The sequence below is a fragment of the Thunnus thynnus genome, chromosome 8, assembly GCF_963924715.1.
Source record: "Thunnus thynnus chromosome 8, fThuThy2.1, whole genome shotgun sequence".
Lineage (NCBI taxonomy): Eukaryota > Metazoa > Chordata > Actinopteri > Scombriformes > Scombridae > Thunnus > Thunnus thynnus.
Genome location: NC_089524.1, coordinates 14894993 through 14920508, shown reverse-complemented (window position 1 = coordinate 14920508; position 25516 = coordinate 14894993). Strand labels below are relative to the sequence as shown.

Here is a 25516-nt window from a genome sequence, read left to right as displayed (position 1 = left end):
TCTTTGGGGTTTTGTAAAGAAAATAAGTTTCAGCTAATGGTCAGTAAGATATTGAAGCTTTTAGTTATTGCATAATCAGATAGCATTTTAAAGCATGTATTTTATGAAGACATCTTTACTTTTCTGACTCTATTGCCAATATCTACCTTTTGAGTCGTGTGTTTCCTGAGTGGTAGACAGAGATAGCCAGCTGCACAGTGATCCTCTAGCAAAGCAATTCATAGAATTTTGTTTCTTTGGTCAATGAGTAACTGCACTATCTCTTAGACTTGTTGGGTTTTAGGAGTCAACAGGTAAATGTCAAGTGTAATCACCACAGGGAAACCTTTGCCCTACATAACAGTTACAAATGTGGAGTTAATTTTTAGACAAATCTTATATTACCCCTAAAATATAGGATTTAGTCTGTAAAAGTGAAATTCTCTGTTAGTGTACATGGCGGATAAATCATTCTGGATGAAACCTTTCAAACATACTTTATTGCTTAATTTAATTGATCTCTTGGTTGATTTTATGTGAATGTGTCAAAAGGTAGTTAGCATTGTACATAATGATGTGTTTTTGCATGAGTACTATCAAGGCTGAGTACCATGCAAGACAAAGATTCACATACTATTGAGCTAATTCTGTCCTCTCCCTCTCTTGTCTCCTTTTTTCACCTCTCTTCCTGCCTGTCAGCTGTACGGGCGGATCGCATGCGTGGCGGTCGCAACAAGTTCGGCCCAATGTACAAACGCGACCGGGCCCTCAAGCAACAAAAGAAGGCGCTGATCCGAGCTAACGGCCTGAAGATTGAGGCCATGAGCCAGGTGATGCAGGCCGTGCCCACCGACCTCACCATCTCATCAGCCATCCAGAACATCCACTCAGCTGCCTCCAAGGGCCTTCCACTGAGCCACCACGCTGGCCACCACCCCGGTCACCACCACCACCACCACCATCATCATCATGCCACCGCCCTTCCCCCCACAGACTACGATCGCAGCCCGTTTGTCACTTCGCCAGTCAGCATGGCAATGCCGCCACATGCCGGCAGCCTGCAGGGCTACCAGGCGGCCTACGGACACTTCCAGGGCACGCGCACCATCAAGTCTGAGTACCCAGACCCGTACACCAGCTCGCCAGAGTCCATCATGGGCTACGCCTACGTCGATGCCTACCAGTCAGGCTCGCCACCCAGCTTTCCCCATCTGATCGTAGAGCTGCTCAAGTGCGAGCCGGATGAGCCGCAAGTTCAGGCCAAGATCTTGGCCTATCTGCAGCAGGAGCAGGCCAGCCGGGGAAAGCATGAGAAGCTCAACACCTTCGGCCTCATGTGCAAGATGGCTGACCAGACACTCTTCTCCATCGTGGAGTGGGCACGCAGCAGCATCTTCTTCCGTGAACTCAAGGTAGGTGTGCATGATCTCAAAATACGAAAGTGCTCTTGTTTGAGTGTGAGAAGTTTTTAATTTTATTTTTTACAACCTGGGTTTTATTTTCATAGTTGTGGCAATCATCAGTTCAGCATACTACTATTTAAACTTTAATTCAGTTTGCTGTTACTCTGCAGGCCTTAAATAAATTATCCTGCATTTTGTTTCAATGCTAAATCTTTCACTATGTTGTCATCCATAATTGACAGTGCTTTACGCAGTTCGTGAACATCATCTCTTCAATCCTTTATCTTCAACAGGCCTTTAATCTTCCTCTTTTATGCACTGGCTCAACACTAATGCAGAGTGCACAGGGCTTTGGGGGGTGAAAGGGTTCTGCTCGTATCTGCCACCGCTGTCTGTCCCGCTGCCTGATCAAAATTCAGCAGCCAGGCATATTTACCCTGTGTGTGACACATTTTGGCTATGGGTTGTGAAAACTTTGACTATGAGCTTCAGGCACTTTTCATACTAACAGGGTCCTAGTCTGAGGGTTTTTATGTGAACTGAATACCGCCCATCTCCCCTTGAGATATTCCTCAGATCTAAGTGGGCACATACTGTGTGATGATATGAGATATTGTCCATTAGCATATTGGTCAAAGAAAATTCAAAGAGCTGACCGTTTCACACACAAGATAGAGTCACAAAAATAGCATATCATCTGTTTTCTCCTCAATCACAAATAATTTCAGTTAAATGAATATTACTTTAAACTTGTAGTTCGCTATATTGGGCATTCTTTAAAAGTATTTTCACTCGGTATATTCAAGCTGGTTTAGTCCAATAAAGGTTGGTTTACACAACACAACACTGTGTCCTCTGTGACTGTTTTATCACAGTCAATCGTAACGGACAAATGGTAACTGTCTTCCAATGCCAAACTGTAAAAATGTGATAATTCCCGCTCTTATTCAACACAGAGCCCAAGGGAGAGTTTCTGGTGTGTGTTTGTACGCTCGCAGCTTTATTTGCTCTGAATGAAGGTTAATATTCGTGGCGACATGAAAGGGGGTTTGATTAGTCTGTGCTTCACCTGTTTTTCTTCCCGTTGTCTCACTCCTTTGTCTGTTTGTTTCACACTGCATCGCCAAAGGCTCAGCTGCATATTCATGGGCCCGGGCCTGTTGCGAAAATTCCCTCCAAATATTTAATATTATTTTATTTTCAAAGGGGAAAATAACAAATGAAACAAATGTAATATTTAAAATGGAGCCAATTACAACACAGACAAGAGTCCTTGAAAAATACATGTTGACATTTAGCACGCTCCGTGTCCCCGCTATTGACATTTTCGAGATCTGTATTTGCATTCAGCCGGGGTGCACAGTACTTCACTCATACACACACACACGGGCTAATCCTAGGGTGTGGCTACAGCTAATAATTGTGTGCGGTTTGCCCATTAACTTTGAATGATCATTTTTGCTCCACTGTGAAGCCTCTCTGTTTCTCACACCCTCAGCCTAATTCAATTATCTCACTCACTTGTGTTTGTCACTCCCTGATTTGCTGCTGAATGAAATGTCATTATGTTTGCATAATGACTACCCATATTACTGGAGCTTAATAGTAATTGAGCCGGATGCCTGTTACAAAGGTAGAAAATGACCTGGGCTCAATGCAGGGCAAACCTCTTCCTGCACCCTGATCCCCCACAAAAAACCTCTCCTGCTCCTGTTGCACAGCCTCCATTGGTGGGGGTGTATTTCACTTAAGTGAGGGGGATAATTGAACTTACCCCCAGTGCCCTATTTTTAAAGAGCCATCTAAAACACAAGGGGGATTGAAAAATAATGTGGTAGCTGTGGCTGTGACAGTTTTTCCCACACACGCCACAATCGTCTCTTCCATGCTCGTTTCTCATTAGTAACTACTGGGAGGACTTCTGAGCACAGCTCAGTATCAGTGATGGTGAGGAGGATAAGCTAACCATGAAATAGTCAGCTCTCCCCATTTCAAACAGGGTTCTGCTGGCAGTATTGAACAAATTTTTGCTAGTATTATGGATATTGTTGTGATATGCTTTTGGTTTCAAAAGATCTCCCTTGATTTTTTTTGCTTTAGAGTATTTTTTTTCAGTGGAGCTTTAACTGTATTGCTTGGATTTGTGTATTAATCATAATTGAAGAGTGTGTGCACTGTGTAGTGTGTGTAGTGTGTGTGTGTGTGTGTGTGTAAATGTTCTGCTGTTCTGCTGTGGTGCTTGCCTTTGTGTGTTTGCTGCTGCAGTTCAACACCAAATTAGATAGAAATACCCACTCACGACCTCTGACCTCTCCACTTTATCTCCCTGTGAACATGCCTGCTTTTGTCTATGTTTATGTATGTGTGTGTGTAATATGTGTGTGTATTCATACATATGAATACATGTCTGCTAATGGTCTGCTCAATCATGTCAAACATTGCCAATATTAGGGTTTTGATCTCTGGAGAAGCTACAAATGCACACTTACTTGTTGTATTTAAGGTGTTTCTGATAAAAGTATTAAATGGTTTGTGTTCCGTTGAATAGATGAAGGATTGCTAATTCAATTAAAAAAATTATTATGTATTTGAATCCACCTGTCCTTTGACATCTCCTGCTAATGTTGATCCGACTAGATCTGTTTAGATGAGAGGTTGAGTTGGGGACCTGTAAGACAGGAAGCAGAGTAGAATTAAAAGTTTGTCACAGGAGTAGTGCAGCACTGTAGGAAGCTATAAATACACTTTCATCTCACACACACACGCACCACGCACACATGGCCACATTACTGTAAGACACAGACACCACTCACACATAACGCACAGTGCCTCTCACTATTATTAGCTCAGTAAGAACAAAAGAATTTCTCCGGTAATAGAGCCAAGCTGGGAGGGTGTGTGCGAGGCGTCTGCCAAAAAAAAGTGTTTAAAGATTTAGTTTCCATAAGTTCGTCTCGGTCACAGGACTCATAAACATTTAGCCATTAGAAGGACCTTCTAAAGAGCACTCCCCATTCTTTTCCAATGTGGCATGCTGCCTCTCTCTCTCGTTCTCCCTCTCTTTCTGGGAATGAGGCATGACGTGAGGGACGTTTATTTCTAACACCTTGGATCCGAGAAGTTACGGTGGGCTCTTCCCGCCAAAGTACCTCAGTTCTGATTGGTTTAACACATTGACAATTAGAAAAAGTCCAGGTCTGGTGCACTGGTTTTGAAATCAGTGAAAAAGTGGCGTGATGAGGGAACGTTATGGCAGTACTGAGATCATGATCACTTGTGGTTATTTTATAAAATTTGAAGTGAGTTGAAGACAGGTGCGTGTGTGGATGTGTGTAAGGCTTATGTGCGTCTAAATGTCTTACTTGCATATAAGCATCCTATTATTTTTCAGTATGTTTCTTAAGTGTATTTTGACCTTATAACAAGTTTTTTCCAACATATTGACACTGTTTTTTAATGTATGTATTTATATTTTTATGCATTAGTGATTATTTCAATACTGCGTGTGTCAATTCATGAGAACATCCCAGAGTTTGAGTATGTGCTAAAGGGGGAAACATGTGTTTGTCTCTCAGTGACATTTGCTAGCACAGGGTTGGTGCCACCCCTCCCCTCCTCCTGTCCTCCACTGTCCTGCCATGAACCCCCCTGCCCGTCCCGACGCCAACGCCAACCAGACAGATTTGTATGTGTTAAAGGACAAATTCACTCAAAAATGCTTTAACAGACTTTCAAGAGAGCTACTGGCAATGCCTGGTCTTGAATTTCTGTGTAAATGTTGTGTTGTTAACTGTTTTGTGTTATTGGACATCATAGATAGTGGTTTCTCTTGACAGTAGCCTTAGCGAACCAGAACTGAATGCAGCCACACGTATGCTGTGTTTTCTTAGGGGAACACTTGTCTAAAGGCATTCTGGGAAATGTGGGACTTCATTAACGGAATAAAAAATAGATGAGGCAGGATGAAGGAGATGGGACACAACAACAAAAATGCATAACAGTTTATATACTGTACATTATGTATTATGTATTTCATTTTTTGAAATTATTTCTACTGTTAGAGCATCTTGCTTCTGACTTCACATCCTCCTAATACTTAGCAAATGACATTAGGCAGAAGGTTACATGACAAAGTATTAGACAAAAATGTAACAAAGTTTGCACCCTGGCTTCAAACTCAAAATGTGAATACACTCTGCCCTCAAGTCCACCACATCCAGCTGAAATCATAACGTATGCCTGATGTCATTATGATAAAAAAATATTTCTAAAATGCAAACAAAGAACTACATTAAGGAAAAACAAATACTAATCATAACTTCTGAAAATTCAAGTGCTTTGTATGAATATCTCACAAGAGAAAGAAACAAATACAAAATGCAAAACAAACAAAAGACGAAACCAAAAAAAAACTCAAGCAAATTGACATACTTCCAAAAAAAAAAGTGATGCATAAAATGACAAGGAAATTTTAAAATAAATTAGATTGCCCTTGCTGGAGGAAAATCATAAGGGAAGTGAGAGTTTGTTTTGACTGCACTGCACACAACTCTGGTCAATTAAGATACTTTTGCAAGGATCACAAAGTTTAGTTTAAACTGGTTGATGGAGTTTAAGTACGTAAACATAAAAAAAAAAAAGCAGCCATGCATGAAAACTGTAAATATTACTCTCTTAAAAACAACTCTTCTAATGTCCCTGTACCAATAAACATGAGTGAGGACAGCATGTGTGCGTGTGTTTGCATGTGTATTTATACTGTGTACAAGTGTGCGTGTGTGAGGGTGACTCATATTTGGTCCACTGCTACCCTCTCTCCTCCATTGTTCCACTGTTGGGATGGCTGGCCTGACTCCCACCACAAACACAATGGGAGGTAGAATTTAGCAGGCCGATCGGGACTATTGATGATTCATGTGTTTATATCTCACCTTCCTTACTCAACTCCCTTTTCAACCCAAACCCCTTCCTCTCTACACCCTTTAATAAAAAAGGATGTGTCTCTGTGTTGGGACAGCGAGCGCTTTTGTGTGCCTTGTCAACACACGTTATATAGTACTTAACGAAGTAACAGGAAACACCACATCAGAAAACACTTAAGTAATCTAATTTGCTAAGGCTGCTACAGTTCAGCCATATTAAAAAAAAAACCCACACATATTACATAGAGTATGTTTCTCTTTCATCATATGTTTATTCATTTCCTATATTTCCCAGATTCTCACTTGCTTTTCAATAACACCAAGAGAAGATTTATGATCTTGCTGGATTTAATTAGATATAATAACATGTGAGCTATGTAAAGCTAATAGTTTGAGAATTGCATATGCATCACAGAAACAACAAGATGTTCAACAATCTGGAAATAATTGCAACACATGCCAACATATAAAAACAGCAAAACTGTTTGCAAGCTGAAGGTCTGTGGCAGGAACACTCAAGTAAAATAGTTTTAAAAATCACTTTTTGAGTAAAAAGCATTTACTGTGATAGAGGGTTATAGAGGGCAGTTGTCAAAGCAAAGCATCCTCCTCCTCCTCCTCCTCCTCATTCCATAATCAATATATTTTTGGCATCTCAATTATTTTGTCTTAATTCTTAATAAAAGAAATTGTTTGTGACTCTGAAATAAAGGTTGTTACTTCAACTAAAGATGACGTATCCATTTCTAAGAGGATATTATTGTTAAGAATCTGTCTTGGGTAAATGCTGTGTAACTTTATACATATATTTAGTCCATCAACCTGATAAAAGTGGAGCAGGGAGGAAAATGCCCATGACGTTTTGAAATGTGGCCTCACTGTTTATTTTATCCAGGGACAGTTTTTCGGGGGGATCCAGACAGGTTTTTGTGCCTCTCTGTCTCTTTCTTTTTTTCTGTTTTGTCTCTCTGCATGTAGCGGGAATGGCAAAAGCAGAACTGAGGGCCATTAAGTTGAGGAGGAACTGTATTAGAAGTCTTGTTCCCTGGGAAAGCTCCCAGCTGAGATGGGACGGCCATATTGGATAAACAGATGGCCGGGGAGAGGAAAGGACAGGCGAGGGGAACAGAGGTGAAACAAAGAGGGGAGATGAGAGAGGAGACGGGTAGAGAAGGAATGTGGAGAGAGGGAAGGAAAGGAGAGGGAAGGAAAGGAGAGGGACTAACAAAAGAGGAAGAAGTAAAGAAAAAATGACAAGATGTAATGGATGGAGAAAGTGATAATGGAGGAGAAAAAGGAGAGGAGAGAAAGATACTAGGAGAAAGAAAATAAATCCAAAGGAGCTATGAGAGTTGAAGAAAGTCAAGAGGAAGGGCAGGAGGGCAGGAGGGGGGAAGCGGATGAGGTAATGAGTGTAAAACATACAAGACAGGCATTACCATGTCTTGCTCAAGGGCATTTTTATAGGAGTGTAGTTGAGCACATTGGCAAGATGTCAGAAAAATTGTAAAAACATGTAAAATTACACTGTTAATTTCTATTTTTTTTAGATAAATGATGGAAAAAATCTTCCGATTAAGTGGTCTTTTTTGATTTTTTGGCATTTTCTAATTAAGTTTTTGTGTTTTTTTCAAATTAAAGAATGTAATTTATTAGTATTGCTTTTAAAAGACAAGTAATAAGTGTTAAGCTACTCAGAATTTTGATGAAATGAGCTGAATTTTATTTAATAGGCCTCAAACACAAATAAACATATAAAAAAAAATGTCCAAGCACCATCCTAGTCTGGCAGGCAGATATTGTGAAATAAGTCCTCTTTTTTTCAGTTGACTTGAATTCTCTTCCAGCTCAAATTTCAAAAAGTCTTAAAAAAAAAAAAAAAACTTGCAACAACTTGAAAAATGAGATGAGAGCTCCTTAGGCAGCAGAATTATTTACAACACTGATTCTTGTCCGTTGGTTTATTGGACTTATCAGAGTGGCTGCATGTCAGTCAATCAAGCAGAATGACAGATCCCTGGGGTAGGGGGCAGAGAGGGGGTGGTGGTGGGCGAGGGGCTGAAGTGGGGGGGGGGGGTTGATGTTCACATCGTACACCTGAATATTCTCCACTTATAGATTTACCTGAGTGAATAATGTAAAGTCCTCTGATGTGCCCCACTCTGCCCTGCTGCATAATCCCCCTTCTCCCTTCACCCTCCTCCATCTACATCCATAAATATTACATGAATTTACTTTGGTAAAATTATACTTACACAACCCACCCGCCAAATTCAGACTGGAGGATCTTTTTCTACCAATCTTAGTTATCCTCCTCATACACACACACACACACACACACACACACACACACACACACACATGCTTTTTCCATGACCTATCCAGGAGCAGTTTAATTTTCAAGGTGTAACCAAGTGTGTGTGTGCATGTTTGTGTGTGTTGGGACAAGAGGAGGTGTATTTCCCCTGCCCTGCTTTGACCGGTGATTGCACCTTCTCTTTTTTTCTTCACACCCCATAACTGAGTGGAAATTAATAAGCCGTTTTAGGCGTGATCTGTGAACCCTGGGAAGTGGTATATCTATACAACCCTACACACACACACACACACACACACACACACACACATACACACATAGATTCAGAGCCTCAGCCTGCAATGTCTGTCTTGTCACAGAGGTCAACGACCCCCCCACCACCACCACCCCCCAACACCCCAATCCTGACAAACTGCGAGCATGATGGGGTTGGCGGCCGCACACAGTTGGCAGAGATTTGTAACTGTGTCCCTGGTCCATTGCATTTGAATTATTCTGCAGGCTGTACTGCACCCTCCCAACACACACACACACACACACCTCATAACATGCCTGCTTTACATTAGTTGGGAAATAAGAAGGTGTAAAGAAGGACGGGGAGAGAAATAAGGATGCAGAGAGGAGACAGGGAGTTACAGAGGGAGAGAGAGAGCAAGAAGAGCAGAAGACTGTGACATGAGATTGAAACTGAGTGGCAGAGAGAGAAAGAGAGACAGAGTGAATGATTTAGAGTGAGAAAAGACTTGGTGACCATGAGAGAAAGAGAGGACAGACTCAGAGATGGAGTCAGAGATAGAGAGAGATATCGCAACGAAGATGGAGAGAGCGAAAAGAGATGACCATGAGAGGTAAAGAGAGATAGAAGGAGACAGAGAGAAAGAGAAGGAGGTAATGAAGGACAGCCAGAGAAGGACAGAAAGAGAGGAAGAGGGAAATGAGGAAGAGAGGAAGGTGGGGGGGGTGGGGGGGGGGGGGGGTAAATGGGAAGATGAACAAGGGGCTGCGAGAGGCAGCGACCAAGGGCAGGAGGAGGAGGAGGAGAGGGGGCATGGTGAAGGACAACAGGGGGGGTGAAAAGAGGACCGGTAGGTGGGGTGGGGTGGGGGTGTAGGGGGGGAACAGGTGGAAGGTTAATGGGCCTGGAGCGGATCCACCAGACGCTCTTGGGCTTGATATATGGGCCCAGGGACTGGCGCGGGGCGTAGGCTTTCAAAGATATATTATTTCATTTGAGGAGCAGCACCATTCTGGCCGACAACCCCCGCACACCCTCACCCCTGCTTCCACCAACACCCCCCACAGCCCAGCATTTGTCCAGTGATAGATGACACGCCCCCCCCCCCCCCCCCCCCCCCCCCCCCCCCCCCCCGCCCCGCCCCCACCACCCCACCACCCCAACACACACATGCACAAATACACATACAGTATTGTCCCCCTCAACACACACTCCCATCGTTCCTGTACAATTTTTTGTTGTTGTACTGTAGTCAGGAGACTTGTCTAAATCTCCACTGAATTTAGCTTTTTTACAATGTCTCTCTTTCTTTCTTTCTTTCTTTCACCCTTCCTCACCCTCCTCCTCTCTGCTGTCAGTCTTTCTCCCAGGCTACAGGCAGGTCTTATGGCTGCCTGTGTGTTTTTTTAAGTTGCTATTTTAGTGGTAACAATATCTGTTTGATCAGTAGCGCTGGGTAGGAGCAGGAGTTTGGGGGAAGTTACTGGGGTGGTTGGTGGGGGTTCACAAAGGCCTCTTTTCATTCATAAATAATTGACCATCGTCCAAGACATCACTCTCTCTTTTTCATAAATACTGTAAAATGGCCCCCATATTTTCTTTTTTTTTAATTTTTTGCTCAATACTACTACTACTACTACTACAAAATGGAAAAAGTGGATTTTTGGATCCGTTTTAAAGAAACGGTGTGCGGGTCAGCTGCACCAAAAAAGGGAAACGCGTAAATCAGAAATAACAGAGGCTGTTCTGTACTTGGAAGGCTACAGGTGAACCCTTAATATGTCCATGCTGTTGAAGTGTCCCTTTGCAAAGCACTGAAGCATGTATATGCGTATGTCCGTATTCCAATGCGTGCAACATGACAAGATGGCTATTGCAGACATGTGAAGCTTTAGTGTGAAGCTCTTACGCTCTTATGTCAGTACATTTTCCAATAGCATCTGCCATGTTTTGGCTGTTTGAGTGGCTGTTTGAGTATAGGCAACTACAAATCTGACAAAATGCAAATTTCCCAAAGTCTTCCTCAGACCCCTTGGTGGTTGTAGACTGAGCTTTAAGGTACAACCTTTCCAAATACTGTAATGGTCCCGCAGGTCCAACCCCAGGGGACTGCAGGAAGCCGGAAGGAAGAACAGGAAACTTGTTAAAAGAGAAGATTTAAGGTCGCTCATCCCGGAGGAGCGGCAGCTATGAGGAGACGACGGGGGTTGGGAGGTTTTAGCATGTGCAAAGTCTGCTCATCTACTTGTTGCTTTGATGAGGGATGAAAGGCTGTCATGAAGTACAAGTTTACAGAGCTCTGGGCAATGATAGACTCAACTGTCCTCAACAACATTTCCTCTTCATGGTGCTTTTTCTTCATCACTCAAGGAATTTTTTTCCCTTAATTTTTTTTTTACTGTTTCAGCATTTAACTGACATTCTCACTCATTCTTTGAGAGCAGGTGCAGAGTGCACTTGCTTATGGACACTGACAAGATGTGAAACTGTTGGTGGATGAACATTGTTGCACCATCCTGCTAAACCTGTAGAGGATATGCGTTTTTAAACTTCCATCCGTATCTGCCTTTCTCCATCTCAGCCTCCTCTTCAAACCACTGCTAATGAAGTAGCAAAGAAAAGCAAAAATTGCCTCCACCTCCTCTGTAGTTTTTCATTTTCAAGTAAGTTAACACAGCCTGATTCGCATTTGCGAGCACTTTGGGCATTCTGCAGGAGAAAGAGCAGGTTGTGTTTAAGTCTTGTTTGAGGACGATCAGGGTAAAAGCCTTTTTTATTGGCAGGTCATGCTGCTTGTTAAGACGGTGACGCAGGTGACTAGACTGTGCTGTTACACTCGCTGGCCCCAAACTAACACGGTTGTTGTTTCAAAAGTCGGCAGCAGCCAGTCAAATCAGCGGGGAGAGAGAGAGGGCGATTGAAAGGCAGAGAGGAAGTGGGAACGAGAGACAAAGAAAATGGGTAAACAAAGTGGATATGGGGGACTTGATTTAGTTGGCCGGGCTGCTAACAAATCAACTCAACGGCGTGCAAACACTTCACACACTCCACCAAAGTACAAAGCAACTTTCTCCCTCCCCTCCTCTCCTCTCTGCTGCGCTTATAGTTATGAGCCGTGTTAAATCTACAGTTTATGCAGGAACCTTTCCAAAGTGCCTCCCATCAGAAACTTTGCAAGCCAAGAAAGTGGTGCTCATAGTTCACTGCAGAAAAGGACAAATTAGATGTGATCCTTGTAGAAAAGTATTATTATCTGCAGGCAGGCCGGGTGGCTGAGGGTGGCGATACGTTGTCAGACGAGTGGTAAATATACAGACAGAAGTGCCGGCATTTTGCTTCTAAATAGCTCCCGGCTATTGGGTTTCCTGGAGGTCAGAGGGGCCGAGGTGTGGCTGCTGGAGCCGTACGCCGACCCTCAACCTCTAAACTAAACTCACCACACAGAACTATGCAAACCTGTCAGCTAATTTATCTTCCTCTTTTATGCCTGCCTGCATCTCATCTTTATAAAAGACACAGTTTAGAAAGCAGCAAAGCAAAAGCATAAAAAGGACATCCAGAAGGGTCTGACTTTGAAATGAGATCAACATTTGATGATGACATTTATTCAAAGAGTATATCCACTGAATAATTGTCACTAAAAATCACCAGAAACCTTCCTCTATGTCAAATTAGTTGTGTAAAGTGTTTACTTTACCAATATTAGCCAAACATTAGCAACTTCAGTTGTGAACCATTAATGAGAGAAAATGCCATAACTTTAAGTCCAACCACTAAAACAAATTACCAGTTAAGCAAATGAGATAAAACAAATGCATGTGTATACATATATATATATAGAAATTGAATAATTGTAATATAATAAATAAATGTAAGGTCATAGTATTAAAAAAATATCATGATACATTTCAAATCTCATGTAGCTTCAGGCAATGATTTCATTCATTCCCCAAACTGCACTCTGAAACACAATGCTTCAATAGGCTTTTCAAGTAAGTTATAAAAAAAAGACACAAATTGCTCCTTGCTTCTTATGTTCCAGCGTTGCGTGGCCTCAATTATCTGCGTGTAATCCGGCCTGCCTAGATGTTGTGCCTGTGTCTGCCGCTTTCGTCACTGGGCTGTCAACAGTTGTCCTCCAATGTCTATTTTCGATGCTTATTTACGGCTTGCCTATTCTGGACAGGGAGTGGGGAAGCTTGGGGGCTCAGGGTCCAGGAGACAATAGATAAGACAGTAGTGGAGCAGAGTCGGCAGCGTGCCGGCTAGTTTTACACTTAAAGAGTCAATGGGTATTTATATTCAACTGGTAAGGCAGGTGATTGAATTTGCACATAGGAGTTTCATAGGAGTAACACTAGACATTGTGGTTGTGTTGTGACGACAGGCGAGAAATTTCAATGGGGCCGCACGCCAAACAACGACCCAGCTGAGAAAATGGCTTTAGCCCCGCCGGCAAAGTAGGACAAAGACACCTGTTCCCTATCCCTACTTTAAGCGTTCCTCCCTTTGCTGGTTTTAATTTTCGTCTTGCTCCCCTTATTTCTTTAACACTGCACCAGAACTTTTTATTACTCTCACACCATTCCCTCTTCCTCACCTCTCAATCTGTCAATCTTTTTCTCCATTTCTCCCAAAACGCCATAACTGCAAACCTGGCACGAGCCACGGATAAATGATTCCATACTTGTGAAATAAAGGCATGGCATTTATAATCAGCTTTACAGTCCTGCGTTCTTTTAGGATTGCGCCCTCTCAGAGGGGGATAAAAAAAAAAAAAAAAAAAACGCTTTTCAAGCGAGCTGAAACAATGATGAGCCATAAACCAAATATGTTGAAAAGGGGACTTGCTGAGAGAGGTGTTGACAATACTGTTAAACCTCTAGAAATGAACCAGAGATGCTGAACAAAAAACAAAAGAGACAAGGTTTTCAGGTGGCAAGCAGCAGTCTCACCTTCCCTTAGGCCAATACTTTATACACCACATGTTGCACTGCGTTTCCCATCAGCAGCAGCACCGCTACGCCGCATACAGCCACAGCAGTGCTATAGAGAGATGCCAATCTACTAATACAGATGCATTCATGGCAGTTTCTGTCAGATGAAGCCAGAAGATGTACTTCAGGGAGAAGCAGGCCTCCATCTGTTCAGCAGTGTTGCGGTTTTGATGCCTCATCTTCCTTGTACTTTGACTGTTTACATATCACAGGAGCTCCGGAAATGCTCAGTTAGTTAATTCACATTTTTAATTTGTGTATTAAGGGCTGTGATCCCAGGGATCTCTGGAGCTGTGCCACATTTAGATGTAGATTCGCAGCTGTCTGCTCTACAACCCACCACCTAAACCCCCTTACAACCCCCCATCAAAAAAAAAAGCCCCATCCCAGTGCGTCAAACACTAATGGGAATCTGTGTCTCCCGCCCTCTCAGACAGAAACCATCACCGCATCAGTCTCTGCATTTTAAAACAGTTTTGGTCTTCTCCACTGCGTTAAGGTATATCACATATGTGTGTGTGTGTGTGTGTGTTTGTGTATGTGTGTGTGTGTGAGATAGTTAAAGAGGACTGTCTCTACTGTTCTGAATAATACAAAAGGGGGAAGCCTTTAGCCTGTTGTCTTCTTTGTCTCCTCTGCTTCTGGTCTTCTCTTCCTCTTAACGCAGCAGACAGCCAGACAAGGATTATGGGGTCATTTCCCACTGTCTGTCAATGAAAGTCACACACACACACAAACACAGTCACACAAAAACACAAATACACACATGTACATACGCGCATGCACATAAATCCTCTCTCTCACCTCTGACAGAGTCGTGACCATATAATAAAGCGAATGCAAAACCCCACTTAAAACCAACACACACACACACAAACTGAAATCAACACCCTGTCATATCCATACCTGCATACATACACATTCACCTCCTTATATTGCATCTCCCCCGCCTATCTTTCACACTCAGCTCACAAACGCCAGGCCATAAATTGCAGCATTAACTCAAATGATGATTGCACGGCATGAAAATCCAATGGCTGAGGCTTAATGCTCAGGTAGATTAAGCTCTGGGTGTGTGTTTGGGGAGTCTGTAGAGGGGGTGTTCGTGGATGAATAGGATTTCTATGATCAGTACCTCCCATCCAGGAACCTTAAGAGAGTCTACTAGTACTGTTCAACTCATTGTACCTTTGGATGGCATTCAATTTCTCTGTCTGCAGCTGATGTCGGATGGGGGGGGGGGTAAAGAAAAGAGTGGAGTGTGTAGGTATATAGGATGTATATTACAGTCAAGCATTTTGTATGTGTGTCTCTGTGTAAGTATGCAGGTCTTGACGTGATTGTGTGTGTGTGTGTGTGTGTTTGAGTGAAAAAGAAGGAAGGGTTACTTTTGGGAGATGCCGTTCCCTGGGCTGCATGTGTATTAGCGGCCTAATGTTCATGTGAATAATTGATTAGGGCCTCTCTGTGTTTTTGATAATTAGTTGATAGCTTCTTAGCTCTAAGCCCTGAGATTTCAAGTGTGTGTATGTGTGTGTTTGTGTCTGTGTGTGTGTGTCTGTGTGTGTGTGTGTGTGTGGAGTGGGGTGGGGGGTAGGTAGTCTACTTCTAAGGTATCCTGAAAACAATAGCGCTCAAAAAAAAAAAAAAGCTAATTTCCTCTAAGCCATGCACTCATGGATTAACTTTCTTCAGAAATGAGGCAACAATACATACATTTCTTTCTCATAACCTCATTTTTTCTGAAGTTTTCTTTCAATTTATTTTTGGACGGCACACTTCATTACTTCAGGTTACCTCTGGCGAAACCCAATTCACCTTCCTCCAGATATTGTGCCACCTGATTGAGATTGAAGTTTCACATGATTTAATCAAAAACTATCTATAATTATGATTCCAAATGTTACTGGAAATTTTGGATTTTTGCACATACTATCTAGTAAACAGACTAGCTGTGGCAGAAAACAATAAACATTGCATTTATGAAAAGGTATCTATTGAAATTCATGTCTGGCGTCTCACTGGTCCGATCTCTTGCCTTATTGATTTTTCTATCTTTCATATGCTTATGCATCAAGTAAAAACGGCATAGGAAAGGTTGGGTGTGCTTGGTTCATCCTCAAATCCCCGTGCTGATATCAGATAGAGAGGAGGGTTTGTTGCCATCGTCAGCGACCTTGAGAAAACAAGACGCTCTTCCCGCTGTAACACACAGACCCACAGAGATACTTTGTTTTTTCTGCCTCATGAATGTAGTACCATGCTCGTCTTGGATTCTCACAGATGTACGCGTGTACATTTTTGTATGTGTGTTTGTACTGGCTTAAACAACTTAACCTTAGATACCATGATCCACTATTTTTACACATAACAGCTATTTTATCAATATATTTTTTACCAAATCTTCAGTATTTATTTATTATCTATTTACATATTTATTAACACACAAATTACTCCACTGGTTCATTACAGGGAGCTATTGCAGTCAGAAAATGCGCTTCTTGTATCTGGCCTTGCCACAACACACCAGCGAGGCCATAGACTGTATATAAAGATGGACGTAGCGAGGTGTGACGCCACCCATTGGTTTGCATTAGAGAGGCCCAGAGTTGCAGCTTATGGTCAGCCCCCTTTTTTTTCCCAATTGGACCCAGGATCTTCCAAATAAGGAGTGTGGGATGTTGCCTTTCGCGCTCTAGAAACATGCCTCGCTTCCTTGGAAACACTGAGCGGTGTACACCTGGGCTAACATGAGCTACTTTAGCTAACTTGTGCTAACAGGGCAGGTATCGTTATCAAGTAACATTAAACTTACCAAAATATTGCCACAATAATCTGACTCAGTGCGAGTCCCGGAGAGCAGCAGGTGAGCGAACTGTCAATCAACGCCCACACAGCAGACATCAAAGCCTACTATACATCTTCAAATCTTATTAACGGAGCAATTATTTCCAAAATGACCACCAGCACACTTATGAGAGGGTCAAAATTTAGCATTCGAGACCATAATGACTTATTGAAGAAAATGATTCACTTAGTATTTCTAGAAAGAAGTTGATACTTTTTGAATGGAAGTCTATTGGCGCCAGGGATCTAGCGGCCATCAGTTGTATTGCACTTTAAGGCCCAAGCAGAGCAGGGAGACCTTATTAGGCCCACTTCTTATTTCCTCTTGTCTCGACAAGGCTTGGGACAAAAGGATGCTGTATGGGATGAAAAGACTGATGTTGAGGGGGGTCAAGTTGGAAAGAGGGCATGTCCAATCATAGGCTGGGTTTTTGTTTTTCCTTTCTACCACAAGCCTGGGACAAGAAGAAGAATGTCAGGATGTGTAGACGGATGAGAAGATGTGAAGATGGGAAGAGGGAGAGAGCATGGCCAAATCGACAGCAGAGTGTTCTCAGGGTCAAAGGTCAGCCTCCAGAGTCTGTTAATGCAGTCACCGTGGGAACCAATCAATCTCAGTGCCTCAGCAGTATCGATCAGATGTGGGCACAAGCACATGTGGACACACACTTAGACACACACTAGCATTCTCTCTGACAAACAACACAATGCAGCATTCATTCTACTCTCACTCCAGCACACAGTGAGTGCGTATGGGTATGCGAGCATATGACAACGCACCAGCACAAAGACACAGACAAAACACCTTGCCTAATGATTTTCAGAAAAGATAAGGTTTGTAGACAATCACTGCGCTAACATTAACAGTTTAAAGATTCAGCAGGAAAACAAGCAGGTCTGACATCTTTTTATTCTAAGAAAGAAAGACATACTGAAGGACACAGCTAACATTTACCAGACCTATTTACTAATACTGAAAAGAAAAATTCAGTTTAAAATATCCACATAAAACTAAGGCATCACAACCAGAAACTAAGAATCAAAAAGCCAAATAACTATTCAAGGGCATTCAACTACCACAATTTAGTAAGCCTGGACATAGTTTCTTATCATGTTCACAAACGAGGTAAGATGTTCTCCTGAAGGTTTCTTTTGCTTTTCTTTATTATGATTTCTGGTGATGAAACACAATCTGTGTCTTCCTATAATGCCAAAAAGAAATAAAACAGCAAATGAGTTCTCAGCCTCCAAGGTGACAACACTGAACAACGAAGTGTTTGTATGTATTTGAATGGCTGTGCTGAGCTCTGAAGAATTAAGACTTAGTAATGCATCTAATATAATATTAAATACATCTTCTGTTGCTCACACACCACAGCCTTGCCTTAGTTCTAAGCAGCACACATCCAAGGATCACTTAATCTGTTGTTTCTGATGTCTGGGCTATTGACAAAAGAATCTCCCAACCTCAGCATTCTCCAAAACACCTATTTGTAACATACTAAACGAACTATTACGTCCTTTATGTCCTGAGAGCACCTGTATACTAAAATGTTTAATGTGGAAGGAAGGATTAAATGCTCTCTATTGATACCCTCACATTCTCTTCAATAACTTTGACATCAAGCAAAATCCACATAACTTTAACATTTAACATGTTCTGTATGGTGGATGCTTCAGTCCAGATTGAGTATGTATTGCTCAAACCTCTTACCCTGGCAGAGCTATGTTCTACATATTGCTACACAAATTGATACTAAACATGGTTATGCTTGTGTTTAATGACTGCTGAATGTTACAAACTGTCAAAAATACATAATTTTAAACAGCAGAATAAGTTTGCTCACAAAATGAGCTTTCTTGTTGAAGCCAGTGAAGCACTTTTTCTGACAACGTGATATTTTTTTCAGTGTACAGATGGCCTGTGGCATCCCTATGACTGTTTAGGGACATAATAACAGTCTAAGGTTTCTGTGTGCTCAGTCAGAGATAAACCCACAGGCATTCTCCACTACCTGATATGATGGATTAGAGATACATGCAACCAACAAACAGGTGCCAGTGACATGAAATGCTCATGAGCATGCACACAATGATACACATATATGTAGTGTCACATATATAGATACATAGCATACATTCATGGTACATATCATAGTGAATAGTATCAAGCTGATGATAAGTGTGCTAGCTCATTGTCTTTTAAGGTGGCATGCATTAATACATCTCTGAATGCCTCCTTTTTTATGTATTTTGTTTCAGATTTTTGCCTCTGATGGTAGAAACAAAAATGGATCCATTTTGGATCAAAACCTTTTGTCTTGTGAATCTGCCATTTTCTGTTTCCACTTACTTCATACAAGACACTAAACTTACCCTTCTGTCCACTTACACAAAATATATTTATATCATTATTTGTTCCCCGGTGTTATGGGAATGTTTGAAATTGCATTTCCATCAAGTTTAAGACCTCATAAAAGTCAGCGAAACAAATGAGAATAGTTGAAAAAAATGTTCTGTAGCTGTATTTTAATGACTGTGTTTGATTTTTCATGTACAAACAAAAACACTTTTACTACTGTATGCTCTCTACGTTTTCTGTAAGTTTTTGTACAACCAATGTGAGCTCAGTACGAAAACTTGATGTGTACATAGGAATACATTTACGTAAATTAACCCAAAGAAGGATGAAACCACTGCACAAGAATCACCTATAAGCACAATGAAAGAGCTTTAAATGGCTATATTTGACATTTTGGCTATCTTTAATTTGTCAGCTTTTGAGTTATGAAACCAAATCACATTAGTAACAGGATGCTGAGTTGTAGCAAACCTTTTGACTGTCCACACACTGAAATTCCCTGATTGCTCAACTCTGTGCACAGTGTAAATGTACTCCCAGTAGTACTATAAAACCAGCAGCTTTAAAGTTAGCTACACTGTCAAGCAAAATGGCAGGTAACCAACAGGTGTATAAGTAGTAAATAACAGATTCTGGTTGCTTTATTCTCCAACCTTGACTGTGACTGACAAATTTAGTTTTACTGAAGCTAGCTGCTCAGTATATTATCACTATTATCATTCCTCTCTTCAGCGTGCAGCCCCCTCCCACTGTCTCGCAGCGCCACCTGCCACCTGCTCATTTTCCCAGCATTCTTATCACCCCGCCAGCCGTAGGATCAAGGCACAAACGGACTGCCATGATAAACAAGGGCTGCTTATGGGAGGTGAGCGGGGGGGGGTGATGATGGTTTTTATTCTCATCCACTTAAGCAGTGTGTAGAGAAGATCAGGACATGGTTTGAAATATGGACACCCCAAGCCCACCTCTCCCCTCCCGCCAGGTCACATAGCTGGAACATCCTGGGGATTTTGTCACTCACTCTGCTGTTTTTTTTTCTGATGGGTGCAACTCTATTTGTGGCTTTTAAGAAGTTATGGCTGCCAAAAATGATTTGCAGTGGGATTCAGTAGGCATTTGCTGTTTCATTTGACCTAAAACAAGATACTGAGTCAACGGTCACCTGTTTGTTTAAAAGGATTAAGCTTCCTTGTAATTTAGTCAATAGGAGAGGTAATAAAGAAATAAACAGACTGATACTAAGATTTGATCCCAGGTCATAAAGGTTGCACGTGCTTCCACAGGAAAAAGTATCAGCCACTCCATGATTTGTGATATATTGATGACCAATTAGCTGAACAAAATCCTGTGGAACCTCACACTGAGAGTCTTTTTAATTAAATTACCAAACTAAACTGGAAATGAGCTACATTCAAGCACGACATAATTAAGTGTTCGCAACACTCTGAGAACAACGGGCGCTGTTCTAGGTGAATTAATGCCTGTTCCCAGGTGAATACAGGGCCTGTTTGGCTCAAGGCGAACAGATGCCAAGACAGGACTGCACCAAAGGATGGCTGCTAGAGACACACGAGCATTGATGTCAGCTTCAAACCTCACCTGTAGTACTCCGAGACATTATTGATTCTTGTCCAGCAGAGAGAGATGGAAAGATAGAAGCACAGCTATTGTTTATGTACAAGTCGTTTGAGGCAGATAAACTCATGGTCTGTGTCTGTGTGTGTGTGTGTGTGTCTGTGTGTGTGTGTGTGTGCTCCCCCTGTGTTAAAAAAAAACAAAAAAAAACTTGAATCTCTCCATTCATTAAGGCTCCACAGAAGGAGATTCCATTAATCTGTTCATTAGGCCACATCAAAAATGGAACTACTTATTAAAATCAGATCCAGCTGTGTACTCTCGTTAAAGCCCGCCGTACCGTACGAAGCTTAACAATGCTCGTGGCACGAGACCAAAACCCGGCCACAAGAAAGGGGGGAAAGGATTCTACTGCATTGGCCTGTTTTGACTCAACACACCATGGTAATTGCTCTACTCTTAGCAGGGGGCTATGAATAAACATTACGTTTGTCAGCGAGCATCTGAATGCTCCATTTCCAATTAATTTACATTTGCCCAGAATTGGAGGGAATATCTGCTCTTAATCACAATGTTTTATTTTCTCAATTTCCCCCAAGTCTTTTCTCATTCTCTCATTCCCTGTCTGGCACTTTCATTCCCCCTCTCGCTCACTCTCTTTCTTTTTCTACCTCTCTCTGTGGAAAATCTCATTAATCTCAGCCAGTGGTTTTGAACAAAAGCTATGGGCTAAGCGATTGATCCGGGCATTGATCCCACTCGCCTGAACGATCATAAAGGTGTTAAATTGGTTTCTTGGAGGATATGTATTTTTCATTGCTGGCTTCTGCAAGTAGAAGTTCCTACTTGGAATTTCTTTCTTTTTTTAAACCAAACACTGGTGATGATATTAAAATATTAAATAGATCACACCTTGAAAAGTAGCCTTAAATGTGGATTTTGAGGCCAGTTTGAAGCTATTTCTGGGGAACATGTTTTCTGCATCAGCGTGAACCTTAGAAGCTAAATCCTTGTAATGAGTTTTGCTCCATCCAAGGACAGGTGGAGACTTGGAATTGTCCAAATGCGTAGAGTGTAAGCAAAGTAGAAAACTCCTTTGTTTATATTGCTGTAAGTTTGTTCTTGAAATTAAATAGCAAAACTAAGATTGATACATTGGTAAAATTGGATTATGCAAAAAAATTTGGATGTATCGTTTTCACATCAGGTTATGGCTGGCTAACCTTTGAGTTTACTCAATAAACAATTCATTTCAGAATAATGTTTTTTCATGGATAAAGAGGAACAAGACTCTAAACATGAATGTTTATCAGCAGTGCAGGATGGTCTCTAAGTTTACATTAAGCATACCAATATTTAAGGACTAAATGTATGAGCCTATAAGTATTTAGTTGCGATGGTTTACCTGTCTACTGACTTCATAACCTTGAGCACTCAGCTCCTGGAAAATACAATTCGCAGGAAAATTCAGGGCTCAATCAAAAGTAAGGAAACATCTCTACTTCACCTTCAAAGTAACTCACTTACAGCATCACATTTCTAAAGTTTTCTATTTAGCAATTTAGTTTCCGGGAGCAGGAACTGAAAAAAATGTGACCCTTGCTATAGCGTTTTAGATATTTCTGTCTGTTCAAGGTGGTAGGTGCTATAATACATCATACAATTGTAATGTACTCAATCATTGACAAAGTGCAGCATTAATAACATATTCTCCTTAATTTGGGTTATCCATTCAGTGACATAAAGAAGAATTAATTTATGGGACCTAAATAAATATGCCGCACTCAATGAATTAACTCTGTGCTGTTCACTTTGTCTATTAAAGACAACCATTGTGCTTGGAGAAAAGAATGATAAGAACTAGTATTGTAACATTAAGACACTAATGTTCTACAGTTTGATGACTTACAGATGTAGCACTTATTTATTTCTAATTACATCAGCTGATATAAAAAAAATCACTTTTTTGAAATATTCTGATTTTCCATAATCCTATTTTGATCTTCAGAAATTTAGCAAATTTTACAAAATTTCATAACTCTAAGCTGCTACACCTACTTGCTCTCTTCAGTAAAAAATATTTATAGAGTGAACGGAACTTATATCCATACAAGGATTCTTCATGTTAGTAATAAAATAGCACACAGTGATAGCAAGTGTTGTGTTTACGGCTGTGCAAAATGAGGAAGTGAGATACACTTGTGTGGCCTCAAAGAATAAAGAACATAACAACAAGTTTGTTTCCTACTGAGTCAACATTGCTGGAAGCAGTAAATTAGAAACTGGCAGTGTTATCTAAATTTTCCATGATCATGTCGTGAGATAAGAGGTAGTCAGCTAGATAAATCATCTGTTTTATTGCTCCTATGGAGTTCGACAAACTGTTTATTTGAACTTTGTAGTGTCATATTCTAAGTATATCAAATGGAGGCAGGTTGTAATCAGCCACTGGCAATCAGCCAACCTTTTACAGACTGTATTGGCCGCTTTTTCCATCTAAGTACAGACATACTATTTGAGATTTGCCTGCATGAAAACACAAGACGAAGCGGTCGTTGACACCATGTCAGAAAGTTCATATTATCAGAGCGAGCAGGCAGCAGATCTTGTAAGATCAGGCGCCATGAACGTTGCTCGTTTGACAGAGCAAAGGAAGAGCTTGTCAGGGAAACAGCTCGTGTCGCTGGCACTTAAAAGGTCAGCGAACTGAACCCCAACCCCTGGCCCACCCTGTCTGTCTGTCACCAGTCCCCCCTCTTCCAGGCGGGTGTCCCTCACCCTCGTCTAGGCTGCTATCACCCGCAGTCATCCCCTCTGAGCTGCCCCCCTTTGATGACCCAGGCCTCTTGTCAGAGATGAGCTTCCAGGCAGGCAGAGTGAGGACAGTCCTTTGATGAGGACCCCAACACTTGCCAGTACCGCTGACATGCAGGGGGGTCTTTTGAAGAGCCTGGGCCTTACATGTACCCATCCGTTCACACACACACACACACACACACACACACACACACACATAATTGCACGTGCTTCCAGGGTCCTTAGACGGAGAGACGAAGAGAGGAGGATTGGGGCACAGTGCAGAGAACTCCCTCCTTTGAATACCATCTTTTCTCTCTGATGGTTTTTAATAAAGGCATTTGAATTTTGCTTTCGTCTTTAGCTTGAGACGCCTCCAGTGTGGGACCACAAAAAATAGATTCATGGGAAGGAGGAGGAGAGAGACAAAGAGTCCACAATACTGTCAAAAATGCCAGAAAAGATCACACAAGCATGTTGTATTTTTCCATTTTTTCCACTGATAACAGAGCAGTAGGAGACATAAGGCTTGATTACTTTTAGGATTTCTTGCTGCATAATTGTGCCATACAGTGCCAGGGAAAGCATACTGTGTTTCTTCCTTATTTTTTGTGAAAAGGCTTATTTTAACACAGGCATGATCGAGGCATTATGGTTGAGAAGTCAAAAATACGTAAGTAACAAACAGCATAAACATCTATCAATTAGATAGAAAAGTTAGCAAAAGGTTACCCTAATCAGAGCCACTGGCAGCTGTGGCCAAAGATAATCATAGTCAGGCAGCCAAAGTGTTCATGTCCTACAGCACGGTGTGTGATTTGGCTTTTCCATGTCTATGTTATGGCAGACCTATTGTTATGTCTCCCTGATATGTAAACAGACACCGTTTGACACCAGTCAACAATCACCAGTCATAACAAGCCTAATCAACAAGCAATAGACTTCAGATATGGCCACAGCCAGCGCCGTGCCATTCAAGGTGATTAAGTGTTTGATGTTTTTCGGAGCGTTGATTGTTGACATCGAATTAGAACGTGAAGTCACTGCGGATTTCAACAAATAGATACCTATACACTTTCCAGACTGCCACATGTGCAAAAAAGACATTCTTTTCAGCGGTGCTCATGCCGCACCTGCCTGTGTCACAAAGTTATAACATCGATCCACATTCTTCACCCTTCAAGCTGTCGTTGACATTGGCCATGAACATCACAGACAGTTCTCACAGACTCAAAGAAACAAAGTACTTCACAACACCACAAAATCACAGTGTGCCCAGAAAGACACATTATTTCCAATGATACTACAAAGAGCACAATGTTTGTTGATAGAAAAAAAAGGGGGGGGGGAGAGAGGAGAAAGAACTTCTCATACATTTTCCTCATTCCTTCCTTCTCAATGTGGCCTTTTTTGTCTGAGTCTGGCTATGTGGAGTAATGATTAACATAGCCAGGCATGGGAAGAGAGTTGCAGTTACAATGGAGGGGGTTGTTTTGGTGCACGCAACCACCTTTTGACCTGCGACAGCTTCCCAAGCTCACCTGGCAGGTCCCTGGGAGCCAGCGGCTGGCATTTGGGGGGAGGGAGGGGGGGGGGACAGGCTACTTAATCATTATCATCTGTGGAATCACTCAGAAACTGCTGGCAATGGGCAAACAGATAAACCTGGCAACATTGTTAAATCAGGCACGTAGCAAAGTGCTTAACTGCGTGTGTAAAGGTTCACATGAGAAAGCTTTAGAGTGTGTACAGGGGACTTTTGAGCTTTGTGCAGGGTTGAAAAAACAATGCCCGTGGTACGCAACAGATCAATAGCGATTGACCTGTGAGCAAGCTTACCTTGCAAACAGCTGCTTCTGATATTTACAAGCCCAGGCTGACACAGAGCTTCATTTTTTTTGTTTTGAGGTTGACAGCAAATGCCCCAAAATTACAAATGTTTACTGTAATTCTTCTCGGGGGGGGACAGCCTCTACTGGGGCCACGAGCCCTGATACACAAAGAAAGGGGACAGTGAAAGACATAAAATCAGCATTGTTGACAGTAAATGTACTGTAAACTGTATATTAGTCATTGAGTCACT

At 41.8% G+C, this 25516-nt stretch overlaps 1 protein-coding gene across 1 annotated transcript in view; it reads left to right on the top strand.

Annotated features, from left to right (window-relative positions):
- The window catches only part of nr5a2 (nuclear receptor subfamily 5, group A, member 2), a 73481-nt gene that overhangs the window by 15572 nt on the left and 32393 nt on the right, over window positions 1-25516 (top strand). The window contains exon 4 of the mRNA XM_067596721.1: window positions 679-1391. Within this exon, the coding sequence (XP_067452822.1) occupies window positions 679-1391 (713 nt within the window). The remainder of the gene's footprint in view (window positions 1-678; window positions 1392-25516) is intronic.